The following is a 20,803-nucleotide window of genomic DNA, read 5'->3' on the forward strand; positions in this document are numbered from 1 at the left end:
CGACAATGAAATGATTCCAGGGGTGATGTAGAATCTTTGCCAGCCCTTGTGAATGAAGATTTGGGACATGATATGAGAGGTAAGGAATTGTTTCTTTTTTATTAAAAGGAGGAATTCTATGTTCTCAGAGTGAAAAAAATCCTTAATTGCGTGTCAATATCTCCTACATTTTTTATTGTGCGATTGCTTATCCTTTCGAGGATTATATGGAACTAATTTAGTGCTCTTATATGAACTAGACAAAGAAAAAATGATTCCAAGAATTTACCAGAATAAGCATATCTGAGCCCCAGCAAATTGCAGATAATCACAATATAAATAAATTGGCTGTGTGCAACGAGGTCTAATGGAACCTCCTCTCAAAATGAGTTGTCTATTAGATTAGTGGTTATGATAAGGTACCAACAACCAATTCTTGCTCATCCATCCACTTGATCCTTAGACGTCTTTTCATGTTAGTACCTCTTGTAGTTTTAGACCCCCATTGAACAATTTAATTCATGCCCCACCCTAATTAATCATTGACAATGTTCTTCTCTGTTTAATTTATGTAGTTTCGTAACTGTCACTAGATTACCATGTAAGATTATGGAGTGATCTACATATTTTTGTGATGAACAAATTTGTGTTTTGCGAGTTAAGTGTTTTTGTGATATTTGACTGGACGGTCAGACCGCAGGTATATGGGTGGTCAGACCTTTCTGATAACTGCGGTCAGAACGCAGGTATCTGGGCGGTCAGACTAGCAGGTCAGCCTCGAAAGTTTCAGCTTTTGGTTTTCTTTTCGGTTTTGAATTTGTTCTTCGTAAATTCGACTTCTAGTTGGTTTCTATACGTATGGGTACTGTTGTTTTGCTAATCATGAGTCAAGTTGGAGATAGCTTGGTCTCGGAATATGGTTTCTTTGTTTGATTCATGTGTAGGTGACTTGATGCCTCGGGAGAGTATTGCCGGTGATGGATCGGGAGTCAACTTGGAGATAAGGTGACGTCCGGTGGTCGAGATATCATGCGGGATATTTAGACTAGAGTTCAATGCACGTGGTTGGTGAAGATTTCATATGGCATACGATGGAGATATTGTGTGCGTATGGGATATGAAAGTTGAATTCGGATAAAGTCCGGATTTGAGAAGATTTGTTGTATTAGAGATAGAGATATGGTTAGTTACGGATAAGGATTGGTTTCCCACGAGATTGAGAGTCCTAATTTGTGCTAGATATGTGGGCTTTGCATACCCACGTCGAGGTTATAAATAGGTAATGAGAGGTATGTCCCCGATGAGCTTTTTTGTGCCGTTTGAGAGAAAAAGTTAGGGTTTCGACTCTATTTCGATATTAGATCGAAAGTTTTTGTTAGGAATACTTTCTATGCACTTTGTAAACACCGGTTGATTAATAAAAGTCGAGAGATTCAATCTATATCTTGAAGCTTTGTCGATCGGCGTTTTTCCAGGATCCCGACGGTGTAACCGCAGGTAGGCTGACGGTCTGACCGGTCACACAATGTCGGTCTGACCGAGGTTATGTGAACGGTCTGACCGGTGGTACATTCGCAGTACGACCGGAGGCTTCGATAAGTCTTTTGTGAATGTAATCTTTTATTTCCACGAAAAGATTTGGTTTTTTTTATTTACCTACCATTCATCTTCTCTGGTAGTTGTTTTACTCTGTTGCGATCCTACGTACCACTGAACATATCACATTTCTGTGAATTTCAGGTCCTCGCACCGTGGCCAAGAAGCTGCTAGCGGTAAGGATACACAATTACACATTCAAAATTTTTAAAAATATCATATTTAGAATTATTCTGTCCGGTTACCGGATTTCACCGGGTGCCGATAATTCTGACCAAACCGGTGTTCCAAACCCTGGTCCCAACACATATACAGTATAAGCTACACCCTAGCTGTTGCATACCCTGCTAGTTTGACATCACTGAGCCCAGCTATCCGGATGAGCAGCAGTAGTACGTCGCTGCTGCACCTGCACCTGCACCGGCCGGATACATATGCATAATTGCTCGCGTAGGCTCCAGAAAACGACCCCAGTGGTGGCCGGCCTCCTCCCCATTCCTCTCCAGAGATTAGTAGTAGGTTCGCCCGTATGGCAAAGTCCATGCAGCATTCGACAAATGGCCGTCGACGATGCTGCAGTGCTGCGGCGACCGACCGACCGACCGATCGACTTCGTGCTGCATTCCCGTCCAACTCTTGTCAGCTGGTCAGCTCGTAAGAGCAAGTTCAATAATATACTCAACTGCCGGCTCTAAATCATCTCCAACCAACTTAATAGCTAATTTATACGATAGCTACACAATTAATATTCGGCCACACCTATCATATACACATGTGTCTTGCAGTCTGTGTTGCAGCTGAATTCAAATTTGTAGCTTGCTCTTCTCTCTCCTCTCTTATCTCCTTAAAAATATATTTATAACTGGTTTATAGTCTGCTATTGTAACTGCTCTAAGCCATTTCCAAATTTTATATTCTGAAAACTTACCTTTTAAATTGGTTTAGATGCTTTTATTTTTGCCTGTTGTTTTCAGTTTCTCAGCCTTCGCTTTTAAGTCGTTGAAAGTAAGTAAAATTTTATAATATGTCCTAAAATTACTTTTCATTGTTTCAGTCATGTGTCTGTGTCACGACTTGTAAGGCCGCAAAGAAGTACTAATCTGTCAAAAAAAAAAAGAGCATTTGTTAGTTTCTTTGTCGAGCGTTTGGTCATATATATTATTTAAAAAGTTTATAAAAATATTAAAAAATATTTACGCGTAAAATATTATTCATGTTTTATCATCAAATGACAATAAAAATTTAATTATAAAAAAATAAATTAGACGAACATTCTATCTAAAAATTAGAAATTAACTTATTTAGAACATAGGTTGTGAAAAAAGAATCTTAGCCCTACCTTACAAGTTATAGGCCACTGGCAGAAAGGGTGGAGCTGGGCACGAAGCAGCATGCATGCAGCGGCACTGCAGGCCGGCGCCAGGTTGGTCGGTCAGTACATGATCCATCGATCTCAACTTCTCAAGATGGCCACTAATGATGATGAGTAGCTGTCGTTTTGTTTATGCCGTAGTGGTGTCATTAGCCTATTTGAGTTTGGGCCTGGACATTGGAGATCAGTGGAAGGATAAGTTGGATAATGGTAGATAGTTCGATGTTGCCTTTGAGTTCTCTAGATCGAGTCTAGAGGTGTGCAGTGGCAGCTATTCAGTTTTCAATTCTTCTTTATGCGTGGCTTCCTACCGGAGCATATTTGAGTTTGGCAGATGAGAGCAAGGCTAATAATATAGTCAACCGTCTGTAAGACTCTTTGTAGTTTTCTCTCAGTCTACCTATATAATAGTTAGCTCTTTATCATTAATACATAGCTCTTTACCATTAATATATGATCCACTTGTCTCTCATAGAGTTTTTTGGTTCCTGTGTCCGATCCGACTATAAGCTTATAGCCTGTTTTTTCTTTCTCACATCTCTCATCCACTTTAGCATTTAGCTGGCTTACGGTGCTATATACTTTCTCTGATCAAGCCCCAGGAGCCACTTGATGATTGACCAATAAAGAAACTCGCGGAAGAACACTTTTTAAAGGTGGAATTTGTACTTTATTTATCACCAAGGCAATGCATGCGTCTTTCTTTGTTGCACCACCGACGATTGGTATCGGTGATGACGTGTTTCTTTCAACTGTTTTTTTATGAGATGCGTGCTTGCTTGTAGGCAGGCCATTACTAGTGGAAGGTTTTATTTTTATGTTTTCAAGAGTGTCGAATAAGCAGTAAAATATTTAATTGATGGTGAAATAACTCATACAATGCTTAATAGGCTATACATCCAACAAGAGACAAGCTATATATATTGGAAATAATGTGCATACGGTTTCATCTAGGATGAAATCCATTGCATTTCTCACTTTATTTATTACTTTCCACATCATAAAAAAATATTGACATGTAATCTTATTTAATAGAATAAAAGTTCCAGGAAGTGCCTTGTAAACCTAAGATATAGCACTAAAACAACAAAAAAAGAAAACCTAAGTACATGTATAGTTTTTTTCTTGAATTTTCAGTGACATTTATTACTTGGTGTGTACGAGGTATGCATAAAAAAGTTGTGTATATGATACGTTCTTATGATATGGATGACAGGATTGCCCCTTGGAGTAGAAAAGAACATCTTTTGTGACCAAGGAAGTAATTCCCTCCAAACTCCTTATCTATACCATTTCAATCCAGAAATTCATCCGACCTTTTAGTGATTTATTTTGTCAATTAACTAGGCTATATTGATAAAATTGCTCATTTGCTTGCAAAGATAAAAGAAAATGTTGGTAAATAAGTAGCAACATAACCACTTCAAGTCTTGAACTACCCAAACAAGCTCCACTAAAGAAATCCCTATTACCAGGGGTGCAAAATATACTAGGTTCACATGCTTCATATTCTTGTCATTTCGTATACTACAATTCTAAATCTATTCATCTAATCCAGTAATCCACCCCTAATATTGAACATCAAACTGGAAAAATAGATGGCTGAGATTGCATGGTCCTTGATGAGGTCTCTATCAATGGGAGTTCACACCTTTTTTCTTTAGAGAACTTCCATTAGTACCAAGAGTTAGTTTAAGTGGGAGTGCAACAAGATCTTTTCCTCCCCTCCACAATCAAATTTGGAAGAGATGGGCAACACAATTCAGTTGGCTTTTTTCTAGGAACTATCTCGAGAAAGTGTGTTGCATGCAGTAGCCTAAGGAGAGAGATCTCCACAAGTATGTGACTAATGTGAGGCTGAGGATCCATAATGCCAAACTTTCTTTCTGAGAATGAGAAAGGAGATCATATGCTCCTTTTCTTTTTTTTTTTTGGGTTAGGTTCAGATTCTTAATTTTTGGCGGTCCTGATATTATGCGAAAATAGTAGTGTACAATGTGTGCACACATATGGGCCTCCCAAAAGGTTCCATTCCATCACTTGTGGTAACATAGTTTTTATACATCAATGGCCACTACATATTCTCCTTTCATGGGTTTGTAGCCATGAAATGAACAGTGGGAATTTGGTTGAAAGAAATGGGAAGGAATGTCATCAAGAAGGAATTATTTGTAAAAGAGAGGATGAGATGAGAGAGGGGAATGTGATGGGAGGAAACAGAGGGAAAAGAAGGTGCCATTTGGACTACTTGGCTTTTGGCCAGTCTAAGCCCCAATCATTTGTTCTGCAGAGGAGCTCATCTTGGCCTTTGCATATGATGGGCAGAGGAATCCTCCCAACTTGCAAGCTTGGAGTCTCTTTTTTAGCTTGTGGTACTCCAAGAAGTTCTCCTAGAGTCTCCTCCACACAAAAGAGTCACCTCATTGAAGAGGATGAATTACCATAGAGTGAGACATCCTATTTTGATATTTCAAAAACAAAAAACAAACTCATTAATAATATAATAATAACAATAAAATGAGAAAACTGTAAAACCAAACATGTACATGGGCCTATGAGCCCAATCAATATAGGTCGGCCTCATCTTATTACGCAGGCCATCTCTCTCTGGTCGCCTTTCCTTTCTGGGCCCAATTCCATTTTTGGGTTGGGTTGTTAGGCCCAGTAGGGGGCCCACTCGGCCCAAATTAGCATCAGAAATCGGAACAAACTGGAAGCCAGCGAAAGCCCAAAAGAACACACCACCAGCTCTAGCATTCCGCACCAACACCGGAAAGCCGGCGGCAAGACGCGGCGGCGGCGAAGGCGGAGGGGAGCGGAGGCAAGCAAATGGCGTCGTCGTCATCGTTTTCGTCCACCCCGGCGGCCGTCCGCGAGATGCAGCGCGACCTCGAGTCCCAGGCCAACGCCCTCAGCAAGATCCAGAAAGGCACGCCATGCGCGCCCGCGCGCGAAACCCCCGCGTCACCTCGGAATTCCGAAAACCCTAACCGGCTAACCCGAGTAGCTCCGTCGTTCCCCTCGCAGATATCGCCAAGAACCACCAGGTCCGCAAGCAGTACACCATCCAGGTCGGCGAGAACGAGCTCGTCCTCAAGGCACGTCCCCCTCCCTGGTCGCCGCGCTCTCTTGCTTTACTAACTTCTTCAGCACTGCAAAGATTGGTGGGTTTTGGGTGTGGATTTCTGATTCGATCTGGTTCTGAGGGGTTTTGCGGCTTGGGTTTGCAGGAGCTGGAGCTGGTGGATGACGAGGTGAACGTGTACAAGCAAATCGGGCCGGTGCTGGTCAAGCAGGATCTCGCGGAGGCGAAGGCCAACGTCAAGAAGCGCATCGAGTACATCTCCGCTGAGCTGTGAGTAGCTTTGAGATGATCTTGTTTGTGATATGATTACTTGATCTGTTTTGTGGTATATCAAGTTGCGCTGACAAGTGAGGGGTTGATTCTTTGACGGCAGGAAGCGGATGGATCGAGCGCTGAAGGACTTGGAGGAAAAGCAGATTAGCAAGAAGGAATCGGTATGTCATCTTGTTTTTATGTCATTTTTTTTTAATTTGTTGCTAGTTCAGTTAGGAACATTGATTCAAAGGAGATGATGCATGGGTTTGTTGAGCCAATTCCTTATTGCCACCCTAGATTTGGTGTGATCATTTAATGTCTCGCTGACATGTAGTCCCTGGACCTAAACGGTCACTGAAACAACGAATGGCAAATAAGGGAACTGGTAAAATTTCAGTAGATACGAGGATCTTATCCTTCCTTTTTATGTACGGCATTTTAAACTGTAAACGCCTAGTTGGTCGGCTAGGCTGACTAGTTGGTAGTTGACGTCATGCCGTTTGATCAGGGGGTAAATGGTGAATTAGTCGGTCCTACTAACTAGTTAAAGTCGGTTTAGTCGTTCAAGTTGGTCAATATTAATTGGTGACTAGTCAGCTAAATTGGTCGGCTAGGATATAGAATAGTGACACATGCTGTAAATTTGAGCCAAACACGCAGGCTAAGAGGGCTGGGAAGGTATCTTGGGGTTAGGACCTCTCTATTATTCCCATCCATCATGCCCTCCCTCACCTCCATGCCCTCTCTTGCCTCCCGTGTGCCCTCACCATAAGTTTAACGATGATGAAAAGCTAGGCCTGCAATACCTTCAAAATAAGCTATGCTTTTCAAATCTCAGTTTTATACTTTCTTTTTTTTTCAATAATCAATATTCAGTACTCAAGTCTGAAAGTACGTTGCAAAACATGTAAAAAATAGGTAGTATTTGTGTGTAATATTTTGTTTTTTGACATATTGGAGTCAACTGACTAGTGCGCTTAGTTGCTAGTCAAGTAGATGGTGCCTTGGTGGGCCACCGACTACCGACTGGTTTCTAGGTGAACACTGTTTTCTATGGACAAATATGAACTGCAATTTCCAAAACTATGCATCGCTAATGCCTGCCCGTATTTTAGTTTTAATGATAGGTTCAATTGGACACACTGATGGATTTGAAAATAAGAGTAAAAGTACTCGAGACCTATAGCCCTTGTTGAAGAATAAATTACTCCACTGTTTTTGAATAATTTATACTCTTGACCAAAACATGCATACTGATGCAATTGTATGTTAATTAAAAATGTCCAAAAATACCCATTCATATCTCAAGCATGGATTATGAGGTGTAAAAGTAGGTGCATGCATAGGGGTAGATTGTGATAAAAATTTCTCGAGAAGTTTGGTATGCCAAGTATTTGAAAACAGAGTACAAAGAAACTACTTGGCAAAAGGATTAGACCAATATCCATGAATTAAACATATGCGCTACACTGATGGTGAGAATGATGTGTTAAAGAGTTATGAAATACTCCCTCCATTCCAAAATATAAGCATTTGTAGTATTTGAGATGGCAATACTGGGTGGTCTGGAAATTGTTTGTCTGCAGAGCTTGGGTTCCATTTTATGCACTCAATCCACCTGAGAGTTGTTGTGTCAGTGTACCACCTGATATGAACCAGGTGTTAGTACAGGTATACTACAGACCCTGGGTTGGTGGTGTGTTATTTCCCCATTTATAAAAATAAGAAAAACCCTGGCACATTCATGAAATTGACATATATACTGTAGTCCAGCCAAAAAGCCACACATCAGCGTTCCTTCATTGAAATATTACAACTTTAGTAACTTCATTACGCAAACAAGGAGGGTAAAAAAGGAAATGGTGCCAAGATGGAGTTTAGTATGTACTTGGCTGACTCAACTTGGAGGTTATGTGGATTGAATCTGTGCCATGGTTTGCTTGCAAACTAGTGCTGCCACAGTGTCACTTGATGCAACTATCTGAAATCATCCTTCCTATCCCTTGCATTCATCTCTCTCTTTATCTGCTTGATTATGGAGGCAACCTCAGGTTTTATAGTTTATTCACTTTACACCCTCATCCATTGATTACTGCAACTAGCCTATGGACCCGCTTGTTCGCGCGACTATAACCTCCCTTTATATTAAATATATTTTGTTGTTTGTAGTAATTAACTTAAATTCGCAATAAGAATAACGACGCAAATATGTAGTGTAGAATATGCTTGGCAGGAAGTGTAGCAATAGCACTAACAGATTTATCTTGATTTGTATTTAAATATTATCATTACAGCTAATAATTTACAATGCTTTCGTGTGACCATAACCTCTGTCTTTGTTAAAGTTTTAAATGTTTCATTTATTGATCTGAAATAAATAATATTATCATAACAACAAATAATTAACCATGACTACGTTGAACTTGAAAAATGTGTCATAAAGCCTATATCCTTATGTCAAAGCAAATTTATTTATAGAAATTCATCATGCGCATGTTGTCATATCAAATTTACTATGCATGTGTTGTGTTAAATTCAAGCTTACTATAAGTATTCAGTAAATAATCCCACCACTTTGCATATATCAACACCACCACATGGCAGCCCTCGCTTAACTTGTATCATTGGTCACTTTTTAAAACCCAAAATTCCTAGGGCTTCTAAGTAAAGGCCCCTTTGAATCACAGGAATGATAAAAACAGAGGAATAGGAAAAATATAGGATTCTGACCGGAATGTAAGTGTAAAACAGAGGATTGCAAAACACAGGAAAAACGTAGGAATGACCATTTGATTGGACCACAGGGAAATTTGAGGAGAGATAAAGACTCAAATGATTTTTCTCAAGAGGTTCAACCTCTTGCTAAATTTCCTCCAAAACTTGTATAGGAAGAGGCATTCCATAGGAATTTCATAGGATTTCATATGATTCATTCCTTTGATTCAAAGGGCTTTATAGAAAAAATTCCTATAGGAATGAAATCCTCTAAAATTCCTATGAATTCCCTTTGAATCAAAGGGGGCCTAAATATGTATCTTTAATAAATGGACAGAACAGAAGTACCTTGGAAATTTAGAGGTCCCTACAATAAAATATATTTGCAGGGGTTCATGTGTAAAACTGGCAAGAGAATATAAAAGATACAGGTGGGATTTCCAGCTGAAAACACGTGAACACTTGTGATTGCTCCCTTCAATTTACAGGAACCTTCGGTCCCATCATCCTTCTTCTAACAGTCCATATTGATTTTACCTATTCTGTCTACTTATAAATCTGATGTCCATTATTAACCGAATGACGTGGCTTATTTGACATTCATCTCAAGTTTCACTCTTCATCTGTAGAGATAGGGTATTTGTGGGTTATTATTATTTTCAGTCCCATGCATTATTCTCTAGCTGTTTAATTGTGGATGGAGCCTTAGGTTTGTAGTTCTTATTTGCACCATAATCTATCACGTTGGTCACTGCATTTGGGGATTTATGGCCTGTCATGTATATTTCCAGATAGTTCATTCTGTAAATAGAACCAACTTATATAATGCATGTTTTTTTTTTTGGGGGGGGGGGGGTTAAATGCATGTGTGACTGCATAACCTCATCAGTTTTTTTTGGAAAAATGCATCAGCACATCACTATATCTTCTTCCAATATGTGCAATCTTTGTTCCATAGAAGTAAATCACTGTATATGGTTCATTACTACACCGGATTTTTTTTAATAGCAACTTTTGCATGTTCTGGTCATCCTCAATTGACATTTGATGTGAAATGTCCTGAAGTTTTTCTATGTCATTTGCATAATTGTGGTTCCTTAAATTTAGCATAACCTCCTGTGAGGTTGATGAAACATTTGGACCTTTTTTCCTTTTTTCCCCTTGATGAAAACAATTGGCCTTATGAAAAGAATAGTAAGATTAAGACAGTGACAGTATCTAGATTGACCACGTAAAAGAACCAAGTGCTATATTTCTGACCAGCAATATTATTGTGAGTCCCAAGTTGTTGTGACCAGTCACAGATCCGGCTTGCACGGTTGCACCCTGCAGTAGAAAGGAACAAAAGCATAGCGTCCACTGTGGCTCATGACTGTTATGCTGCTCCATGCTGTAGCTTCATTATATGGCATTATAGCAACTAGATGTTCACTTGGACATCTAGGCATTCTCTGCTGAAGCTGTTATCTGATCCTTTGGACTGCAAGCTGGACAGTAGAGTACAAGCAAAATACATCTTATCAAACTAGCTGACACTTGTGCAATATGTGTGCTCATACAGGTTTGCAGCCTTCTATGTGTCTTGCAGTCTTGGGACTGAAAATTGGCATATGTGTTCACCTTAAAAGAATCTTAATCTGACTCAAATTTTGAGCATGACAATGAGATAGTACTTGTGGTGAAATTGCGTTGCTAGTAGGTTCTGCATTCTTATAGATGTCGTACAAGCCATGAAAGGCTCTTGGCAGAATGCACAAACTAGTTTCGTTTACTTGTTATCTTTGCTAGAACCATTCTTTGCCTGTACTTTGCATCAGAGCATGACTAGGATAATGATGACCGTGCATTCTGTTGAATCCTACTTAACATATTATTTTGAAGATTTCTCTCAAAAGATATATTTGTTTTTGTAGATTTTCAAGTTGCAACAGAAGATGCAGGCTGTACAAGCAAAGTCATAGGCACCTGTTCACTGATTACTTGCCCTTCTCCACTTCGTGTGGAATTATAGTGTCTGGTAGAAAAAGGAAAAAAAGAGAAAAATGTTTGGTTATCTGGAATTTCCAGGTTTTCATGGTCCTGGTGAAGAATGTTATGTGGAACTCTTTTGATGTTAAAAGTCTGGCACTGGATACAAGGTGGTCAGTGATTTAGGATTGTTTGCTTGTGGCGATTTTTCTGTCCCTGCCCCTGGATCAGTTGCATTTTGCTGCCATCGCCGCTTCTTGTTTGAATTGATGCTTGATGGATTCTCTGAAATTAAGCTGCCAAATTCATTGCTGAGCTGAATTTCTTGACGCCAAATAAGCTCTTCAAATTTATTTGTGGGCCGAATTTGTGGCCGGTGTTAAAGTGGACCGAATTTCGGTATGCTGAATTTGTTGAAGGGTGCGGCAACGGACCTCCCCGGGGAGGAAGTCTAAACGACAATAATTAGGTTGAATAACAAAAATGTCAATTCAGATATTGTATTGGCATGCTAGCAAACATGTCGGTTTAGCAAACAGGCTCTGAACATTCAGATATGGTATTGCCTCCTATAACTACGTATTCAGGCAAAACACACACACACACACACAACAGAGATGAAAACTGTGATTGTTCATGGTCAATTCCTGTAGATTGTTGATGCCCCAACTGGGCTTAGCCTCAGTTCCTGTACATTGAACAAACGAGTAGAATGAAAAGCAACGAACAATGACGAATATAAATGCTAAAGTGCCGCCCTATCCCACCAAAAAAAGTTTGCCCGTCTTCACCCTGCTAAAACTTGCAAACAAAAGAAATCTGAGAGAAAACACACAACACTGATGTTCCGTGAGCAAAATAGTCACAAGGGATTAAAAAGAAAAACAGAAGCATGACTGGTTGCCTCAGTCCCATTATCCAAACATATATATACACTTGTCCTCCCAAAAATATTGATTTTGCCTCCTAGCAATGGAACAACCAGATTAAGCCATTTGCTACATATAGCACTGAAATATTCAGAAAGTAATGCTTCACTTTTTCAGAACATGGCACTAGGACTGACAATTGCAATGGGGGGAAAACAGTTCTGCTAGCTGAGAGAAGCAGAGGGAGATGGAGAAAAAAATGCGAACAAAAAGAGAGTGAGGTACATTCAGTTGCAATAGTCCAACCTAGCTGAATACCCGTGCTTCACTGTGTATGAAAGAAAGATAATAAAATATACTTTCTGTGAAATGTGTTACACAATTTTTCGTCCATAGTGAATATTCATCTTAATTTGATTTATATGTGGCCATCCATTTGGATTTGATTGCTTTTTAAAGAAGTTTTGAGGGGTAATATATAGAATTTACAATGGAAATTAGTTACACATTTTCCCTCTATAGTGAATATTCATCTTAACTTGATTTATATGTGGGCCGCTGAGGCCTGAGTGAGGGAGTAGGGTTGAATCAAATGGGCATTCGATTTTTTCAGGAAATACATAGGTACTAGTAAAGAAATTTTTTTTGCAAGAGTGGGGTTTGGGCCCAAGCTGCCCCAAGCCCAATTCCGCCTCTGTATGTGGCTATCTATTTAGACACTGTTTGGATTAAAAGAAAGTCCCTAGACTTCTAGCAAAAAGCCCTCTTATCCTAAACAGAAGGGACTTCTTTGAGACTTTTTTTGTGTAGGCCTTCAAAATTTTGTAGTCCCTGAGAAAGGACTTTTAGGAAAAAGTCCAAGGACCGCTAAAAGTCCCTCAATCCAAACATGCTCATAGATTTAATTGTTTTTAAAAAGTTTAAAGGGTAATTTATAGAATTTACAATGGAAATAGGTAGTGTGGCAGACTTCGTGCCACCACCGTTAATATTTTTTAAAGGAGTATAGATGCTAATAGTAAACTAAAGATCAGCATATAAGAAGAGGAGGGGTGGAGGAATAAGATAATTAGGTTCAATAAGAAGAGGAATAGTAAGAGAAACAAAAAGTCTGAGTGCTAAAATTAGGTTGAATGAAAAAGTTCTTATAAAGAAGAGAAAGCCCTTGCAAAAAAAATGGCATGCCAAATCAGTTGGCTTAACTGAATGTAAGCATACAACTTTGGCATCAAACTAAATGAAGTCCTTGCCAAAAAAATTTGACAATGGCCAATTCTTGCCCGTACCAAAAAAACGGCAAGCCTAAGAATGGCTGAACCAAACAAGCCCAGTATTCACATTTCCAATCAAAAAAGGCTAATGCAAGGTGCAAACTCCAACCGGAATGGCATCGCCTATCAACATGACGAGGTATCCCATCTGAGCTACTGCATCTCCACAAGACAGGATGTAAATAGCAGAAACGGCCACGTTAACTTTGCAGCAGCTTCTCTGCAATAAGCAGGCTTTAGCTTTACTATCCCATCCGTACTCGTTGCAAAAGAAACAGCCAAAAATACAATCTGTTTTCTAAGCTGCTAGTCCTGCATACAAAACTAAGTTAAAACTTTCAAGATGTTAGAAAAGCAATGCCTGACCAAACAAATCAGGAAAACCATCTTTGGTTCATGTCTGCTCCATTCCCACAACAGCTCCATACACAGCCAGAAATCTCCAACAAAGCCTACTTTACTGTTCACCATCCTCTGGATACAACTTCTTTCATGATAAGAAACGCAGCTGTAGGGCAAACCCAAGACGGTGAGAAATTTAACTTTTTGTCACTCTTACCAGTGTTTAAAACAGATTTACCACTTGTTGTCTATGACACGTGGGCCTTTCTGAATCTATGACATGTGAATCCAATGATAAATCTGTTATGAACATTTATAAGACGGTGAAAAGTATGTTGGAGGCCAACAATCTTGTCTGGGGTAGGAAATTCATCTCAAGCTGTGGCTTCAGCAGCCGAGAAAACAACAAGCACATTGGGATCAGTATCAGACCCCAAACAGAGCCGTAGCAAAATTTATGATCGACATAAACCCCATTTTCATGGTTCTGGAAGTGATCATCGTAGCTTTTAGAAGCTTCCATTCCTCATAGCATACAGGATGATCAATATAACGATGGAGAGCGCAGCCCAAATCACTGAATGTTGTATCTGCAGAGCACCAGAAATTTGGCCAGGGTTGAAAATTTAAGCCATTTCCACGATCCACCCTCGAGTTGCAGATCATTAGAATTACCCTTTGCTCATTCACCTAACAATTTCCCTTTGATCATTAGCATTACCCTTTGCTCATTGTTGTATCGGCAAGAGCAGCAGCAACTATTTGGAGGGGTGCCAGCCTGCCAGGAGCAATGCAAACGGAATCATACATAGACCAACTGAAACAAACTTGCTTGGAGCTGTAAGGAAATACAGGAAAAAGGGTTGATGGAACTTCTCAAGCAATTTATTTACAGAGTGCACTACCCCTTCGAATCTTCAATTGAACTGAACAAAAGGCATTCTCAAACATGTTAACAAAATCTTGTGGTGAGATCAACATAAATGCTGTCCTAAGCAAGTGCTCTACAAAATATAGCAGGCATTTTTATGCTAAAAAAGACAGTGAAGCTCATTTAACATGTTAAGATCATCAGAGGTCATGTGATCCTGCTCCTTTTGTAAGTTCGGTCCAGAACCGCATCGATCTGGAGGAAACTGCCAATATACCATCGCCTGACTCGCACTTTACCAAGATATTACTGTGTTGCAACAATGACAGCTGATGCGGGATATGACATGTCATTCACACACCAATAGTATGTTGGCCGACTTGGATTCAGGCGAAGGTACCCAGATATACGAAATTGGGTAATGCTAGTCAAGGCTAAATTGCTTTTGGTCATCAGAGAGAGATGCAGACGCGAATGCCACAGGCTAGAGTTTGTTAAAACCTTGTATTCAGTTATGTGGTATCTGATTACCTTACACATGCCCTCTAATTAACTACTTAACGCATGTCAATAATACCTAATTGTTTCAAATAACACAACTATAACACGGTAGAACTGACCTTCCGCCCCTGAGAAGAAATGAAGATTTAGTATTCTCGTTTTTAAGATAGAATGCGTGTGCAAACTGTAGAGAAACTACATTGGCCTTACCTGATAATCATGGAAAGCACAATGAGAACATGTGGGCACTCCAAGAGCCTGAAGGCGCCAACACAACAAGAGGGGGACAACATTGAAAAACTTAGTCCGTCTAGACGAAATCGAAAATAATGGAAAATATACATTTCCATACCTGATTATAAATAGAACTGGCAAGGTTTGCAGTATCCTCCACATAATCAGGAAGTCACACCAAGCTTCCAGTCAGGATCTACTTTTCTTAACACACTCCCAAGATTTTCAAATAACCCAATGCCATGATGAAAAACTCAGCAAGGAATTAAATGGCTCAATATTCACATGAAACCTTGTCTATTAACAGCAAAATAGCGCACCACATTCCAGGTCCAAGTTTGGCATTTGGCCATTAGATGCCTCTGCATACATCGTGATACTATCTCTATCACCAGATTTCCTGGTTTCTCCAACTTTAAATATGAGTACAGCAGCCATCGTTCCAGCACATTTGAGAGCCATAAGTTCCGCCTTCTCTGTAGTCCCATCAGGTTCATATAAAATTTGATTTGCGCCATACATCTTGATATCTAAATTCACAGGGTGACTTAGAAAAATAATATTATGATACTGATTTAACCATGCAGAGACTGCAGCATTCCAAATTGTGGGTCTGCAGATATCCAGACAATATCCTTTGATAACCACGCAGCTTGACTTAAGAGGGAGAAAAGAGAGAATCCAAGGGCCAGTGATAATAATTCATATGATCGAACTCAGAATTATAAGGAGTAACCAGGATAATTGCTTCTTCGCCATCATCTCATGTACATGAAGAACTTAAGAGTATGGAACATCAGCTGTCAGAGAGGAACTCATGGTAATAAATTTCCGCTTCCAGATTTTTCATCTGCTGTGCTATGAATAAATCTCCCTACAACATTGCATGAAAATCAAATATGGAGAAAATCAGATAAAATTGCATGCTATCAGAAATCCTGGATTATACCACTTGTTGTATTGTTCCTTCAGTTATGTCATTTATTACCAGTTATTCCAGGTACATATAATTTACTTTTAGATTAATATGTCATGAGAAAAAATGTAGAAGCTATAATTACATGGGTGCGTCTCAACTGGAAAGGGCATTCCAGTGTCTCAATGATGCTCTGGACTCATCCACAGCATCCATGATTTCACTAATGTGATAGGGTTTCCATTTAAGTGCATCAATGGTGTGCACATGTGTACATCTATGTTGTTAGTATCTCATAAAAAATTGAACCATGTATATCTTTGACTTTATATTATCGTTACTAATGAAAAAACTTCTTCGTATTTGGAGTTAAGTGAATACCATGTATGTTCAATAGTATAACTGAAGTGCAGTATTAAGGATGGATTTCATCAGAGCAAGCAGCTTAACAGAAGACTTGAAATATAACAACACACAGTAATCAAATAATATGTATCTGATGCAAATGTTTGTTAAAGCTCACGGTCTATGACAAAGCTGCATATGAAATAAGGGAACTCAGTACAGAATCATGTATGTTCCACCTCTTGATTCCCCAGTTGCTGCTTCAGTTCCCTTCAAAAATCTGTTTGTTTCCAGAACATCTTCAGTAGAAAATAATGTTTCGCAAAGGTACATTAAAAATAATTTATACTTTGCAGAGAATATCAAGGATAAAGAAGTGTTTGACAACCAATCTCAGAGATGTTTGTTTCATGGAATCGCGACATAACAAAAAAATAAGATAGTGAAAGGGGTTGCTTACCAGGTATAAGAGCATTTTCTGATAGGTAGGTGTTCTTGGCAAGTGTAACAGTTATTCTTTCGACTAGCATAATGTCCAACATGGAGACCATCCCCCCACCCAAAAAAAAAAAAAAAGCATGGGGCAGTTATCACGTTATATTTGGAGCTACAATCGAGTTGAATAACTTTCCTTTTTCATGTTCAGTAAGATGAAACACGGTGGACAATATGAAACAAAATGAGTTGTAGAATGCATCCCGACCTAATTTATACAGATAGAATTTGTCTTGTTTGCTTTGTTGATCATCCAAACTTCCAAAGCCCCAAACGACACCTCTGTGCTGGAACTACAATGCTCCTGACTAGCTTGACAAAAGCTGGCCAACTGAAACTGAACCAATAAAAAAAAGAACAAACTTCTTCATTTTGCTAACAGAGCTTTCTTAAATCCCTCATCTGTCATCTGGTTATACTAGCATATATTAGACCTTATTTTCCTGTTTTGTGTGCTTAAATTCAAGCCACTCAAAGTGAAATATGATGTAGAGAACTCAGGCCAACAGAAACTGAAAGGGTATCATATTAGTGCTCAACAATTACACCGGTAGGTACCATGTTTTAGAGTTCCAATATTACTTTAGAAGTAATGTCTGACCTACAAGAAAGATAGACAGCCAGGAATGCAATTGTTTCAGAGAATGCACTGGAAAGTTGTCATTGCACATAGACAGGATGTTAAAACAAGGAAGGACGAAATCTAATTCATGAGAATTAGAAAAAAAAAAGTAATATGTACAATTGTAGAGCATACTATAAGGTCTCTAAACATGAGAAGCCAAAACACGTAAAAAATGATATTGAATTTAAGCTTGACTGAATTTCACCGAAATAGCACAATGCAATGTGCAATAAAATTCCATCACCTTTATTTCCAAAGCCCAAATCCTTTTGAATACAGCAATCCAAAAAATAAGGAATTTCAAATCTGACACTACAACCGTTTCTTCCCCATTGCTTGCTTGGAGATGAAAGGAGCTCCTCACTACGAACATGGCAACTATGAACATCAATAAGAGCCATTCCAGAACAAATAACCTTCCGAACAACAAAACTGTCAAAAGAATGTTGTTGAGCCTGCATGAGCTGAGTCTATGCGCTAAATCATTGGTTTGCCTCAGCCAACCAAACGGCAGTTCCAGGCATCACCAGTGAGCCTTGTTGCCTGAATTCTGCTGAATCAACTATGCAACATACTCACTCTCAATCACCGGTTGCGTCCTTGTCCCCAATGCCACAGGCGCTTGTGACCTCCCAACCTGCGACATACGCAATGTCTCCCCAGCCTCTGCATTCCTTTCCATCACCTGCAATTTCTTCTCTCTTTTGTACCTCGCCAAACACACCACAAGCGATGCCAACAGCAGCAATGCTACGACGCCCCCAACCACGCCGACGGCAATCCTCCACCCCCTCTTGGAGCTGCCCTTAGAATGACCTGCAGGAGTCGGTATTGGAGGGGTAATGTTGCCTGAAGGCACTGGACCCGGAGCAATCTCGCTAGAGTTCACCACAATTGAGAAATGTCCTCGGCGATACGTCGAGCACACGTTGGTCGCCTCTAAGTCCCGGAACTGCGGCACGCCATCCAAATCAAACCACACGCAGCGAGGAGCCGGGCTGCCTGGCGGCACAGTCTTGACATCACTGAAATTTATCGAAATCGGGCTCTCGGAGGCGACAAAGCTGAGCTCCTGCAATCCCACCGCGGACAAGTTGGCGGCGTCGTAGACAAGCAGGCCAAGCACCGGCGAGAGGTACGTGTAGCCCGGGAGCGGGTAGTAGTAGTCGGACCAGTTGGCGAGGTTGTGGTAGAGGAGCACCACCCTCTCGACGTACGGCTGCACGACGACGCCGGTGGGCACGGCGAACTCGAAGTAGCGGGGGAACCCTTTCCTCCGCAGGCTGCCGCTGCGCAGGCGGACCGCGGACAGCGCGACGCCGGTGAGGTTGGCCGGCGCGGCGGCGTTGTAGACAATGCCGGTGTGCGGGTGCGCCCCGAAGGCCCTGTACGCGTAGTCCTGCAGCATTGCGTCCAGCGCCCGCGCCGACGGCGGCGTCGACGCCGCCGCCACTCGCGAAGAAGCGGAGCCCAAGAACAGCAGCAGCTGGAGGAGGCAGACGCCGGCCAAGAAACCCATGGCCGGTCTCCGTCTCCTCTCCAAAAAACCAAAAAAAAAAAAAAGGCGCCGGCTTTTAGCCCCTAGCTGAAGAAAGACAAAGCAGCGGCAATGGCGATGGAAGCAAGAACTCAAGAAGCAAGTCGAGCAAGCCGAGCGAGACAAATTGGGAGGAAACAAACGCCCCCCGCCCCCGCCCGCGACCAAGATTGGATATTTGGATCCAATCCAATCCAACCGAACCCAATCCAATCCAATCCAAGCGCGGGGCAGAGAGGGGACTCCTCCCAAAGGCGACAGCCACACAGGAGAGGGCAATTCGGGGGACGTGGGAGAACGATGGCGACGGCGACGGCGAGGGAGGAGGAGGAAGAAGGGTATGGGGATTTTTGGCAGCGAGAGCGAAGGGGAGGGAGGGAAGGAGGAAGATGAGCAGCTGAGCTTGAGTGGGGAGAGGAGTGGGAGAGAGACCACTTTTGACCCTTTCTTTGCTTTGCTTTGCTGTCATGTCAGTCCAGGTAAAAATTAGGAGTAAGGAGTAATAAAAACATGCAAGGCCCACGGTCGATGAAGAGTGGAAGGAAGATGAATGATATACGTATAAATTAAGAATAATTTATAAATAAAATTTTGTATATGTAAACTTAGTAATCTAAATCTTAAGAGTAGAAAATAAATCACGATAAAAAACTTAAAATTAACTCTAAATTTAAGATTAAAAATAAATTTTGGTTTTCGAGTATAAGTTCAAGCGAAAAGACAAGTATGGCAGCAACATGCAGTAATGTTAGTGGGTATTATTGTTGTTATTCTTTGATTTTTTTTTTGTTTTTGAGAAAATGAACTCTCCAAAATATAATTTGGACATGCACGCCGGTTATATGGCATGCTAACTAAACTGACGTGGCATAATAACGCTGTCACAAATACTGCTCATAGTGTGATAGGGCCATCTTTTGTTTTTTAAAGAAAAAACCAAATAACATATTTAAAAACATAGAATAATTTAAAAATAAAACCTTTATATACGTGTTTATAGTAATCTAAAAGCTAAGATTGAAAAATAAACTATAATTAAAAAAAATCTCAAAGTCAACTTCAACTTTAAGATTGAAAATTTAATAAGCAAAAGCAAAAAAAAAAGGGGTAATAGGGTTGTTTGCTCATATCAAATGGGGTGTAACCAAAAAAAAAAATCTAGATCGAATATATGTTTACGAGGGTTTTCCAAAACAGTTTTTTTTTTTTGTCAAATGGCACTAATTTACTTTTGAACATTGCAAAAATATGTTATAGTTGAAGCACACTCCAAAGCTAGTAATTTACTAGATAATACCGTAACCATTATTTTATTATTATTTTCTAATTAGATATAGAAACCATGTTAAAATTAAGAAAGTTTTTTTATGATAAAAAGCTTAGGGCAGTCTCTATGTTCAGTTTCACTGCACAGTTTTCAAAACAGCTAACTCGATGAAACATGCATGAAACAACTAGTCACAATACAACGTTTTATTGTACTATTTTTAAAGTTAAATAAAACAATTAATTACTGCTAAAAGTTTAACTGCATGTAGACAATGTTTGATTGTATGAAACGTCTCAAGCCCCTCAAGATGAGTTTCACAGCTTTACCGAGGACTTGGTAACGGTGTCCAAACGTTTCATGACCATGAAACGAATTCTCTCTTTCTCCTCACGGTTTCATGTAAATATTCTCTTTTGTACTGATATGTCACCTAAAATGTATATGACACCTCAACGAAACTTTCATTGAGACTGGCCTTAGTACGATGCACTCAAAAGGTTGATCACCAACAATTAATGTACTCCGTTATCAATTTTAGTCGATAACAACACATCTCT

General features: G+C 40.1%; 2 protein-coding genes and 1 pseudogene across 2 annotated transcripts; 1 reads left to right on the plus strand and 2 right to left on the minus strand.

Annotated features, from left to right (window-relative positions):
* Window positions 1–5,686: 5,686 nt before the first annotated feature.
* Window positions 5,687–11,161, plus strand: LOC102708961 (prefoldin subunit 6). The gene is made up of 5 exons (XM_006647054.2): window positions 5,687–5,876; window positions 5,975–6,045; window positions 6,178–6,302; window positions 6,406–6,466; window positions 10,916–11,161. The coding sequence occupies exons 1-5, from the start codon at window positions 5,777–5,779 to the stop codon at window positions 10,961–10,963; spliced, it is 405 nt and encodes a 134-aa protein (XP_006647117.1). The 5' UTR covers window positions 5,687–5,776; the 3' UTR covers window positions 10,964–11,161.
* A 4,061-nt stretch (window positions 11,162–15,222) lies between these two features.
* On the minus strand, window positions 15,223–16,870 carry LOC107303504 (annotated as a pseudogene).
* A 794-nt stretch (window positions 16,871–17,664) lies between these two features.
* LOC102709244 lies at window positions 17,665–19,331 on the minus strand. Its single transcript, XM_040521105.1, has one exon. It carries the CDS (start codon window positions 18,956–18,958, stop codon window positions 18,002–18,004), a length of 957 nt encoding a protein of 318 aa, XP_040377039.1. The 5' UTR covers window positions 18,959–19,331; the 3' UTR covers window positions 17,665–18,001.
* Between the last annotated feature and the right edge of the window lie 1,472 nt (window positions 19,332–20,803).

The sequence above is a fragment of the Oryza brachyantha genome, chromosome 2, assembly GCF_000231095.2.
Source record: "Oryza brachyantha chromosome 2, ObraRS2, whole genome shotgun sequence".
Classification (NCBI taxonomy): Eukaryota; Viridiplantae; Streptophyta; class Magnoliopsida; order Poales; family Poaceae; genus Oryza; species Oryza brachyantha.

Bases quoted from the DNA above. Each gene is read 5' to 3' on its own strand.
- LOC102708961 (XM_006647054.2), top strand. From the start codon at position 5,777: ATGGCGTCGTCGTCATCGTTTTCGTCCACCCCGGCGGCCGTCCGCGAG. The intron at 6,046-6,177 runs GCACGTCCCCCT...TTGGGTTTGCAG, and splicing joins AGAACGAGCTCGTCCTCAAG to GAGCTGGAGCTGGTGGATGA. The intron at 6,467-10,915 runs GTATGTCATCTT...TTGTTTTTGTAG, and splicing joins AGATTAGCAAGAAGGAATCG to ATTTTCAAGTTGCAACAGAA.
- LOC102709244 (XM_040521105.1), bottom strand. From the start codon at position 18,958: ATGGGTTTCTTGGCCGGCGTCTGCCTCCTCCAGCTGCTGCTGTTCTTG.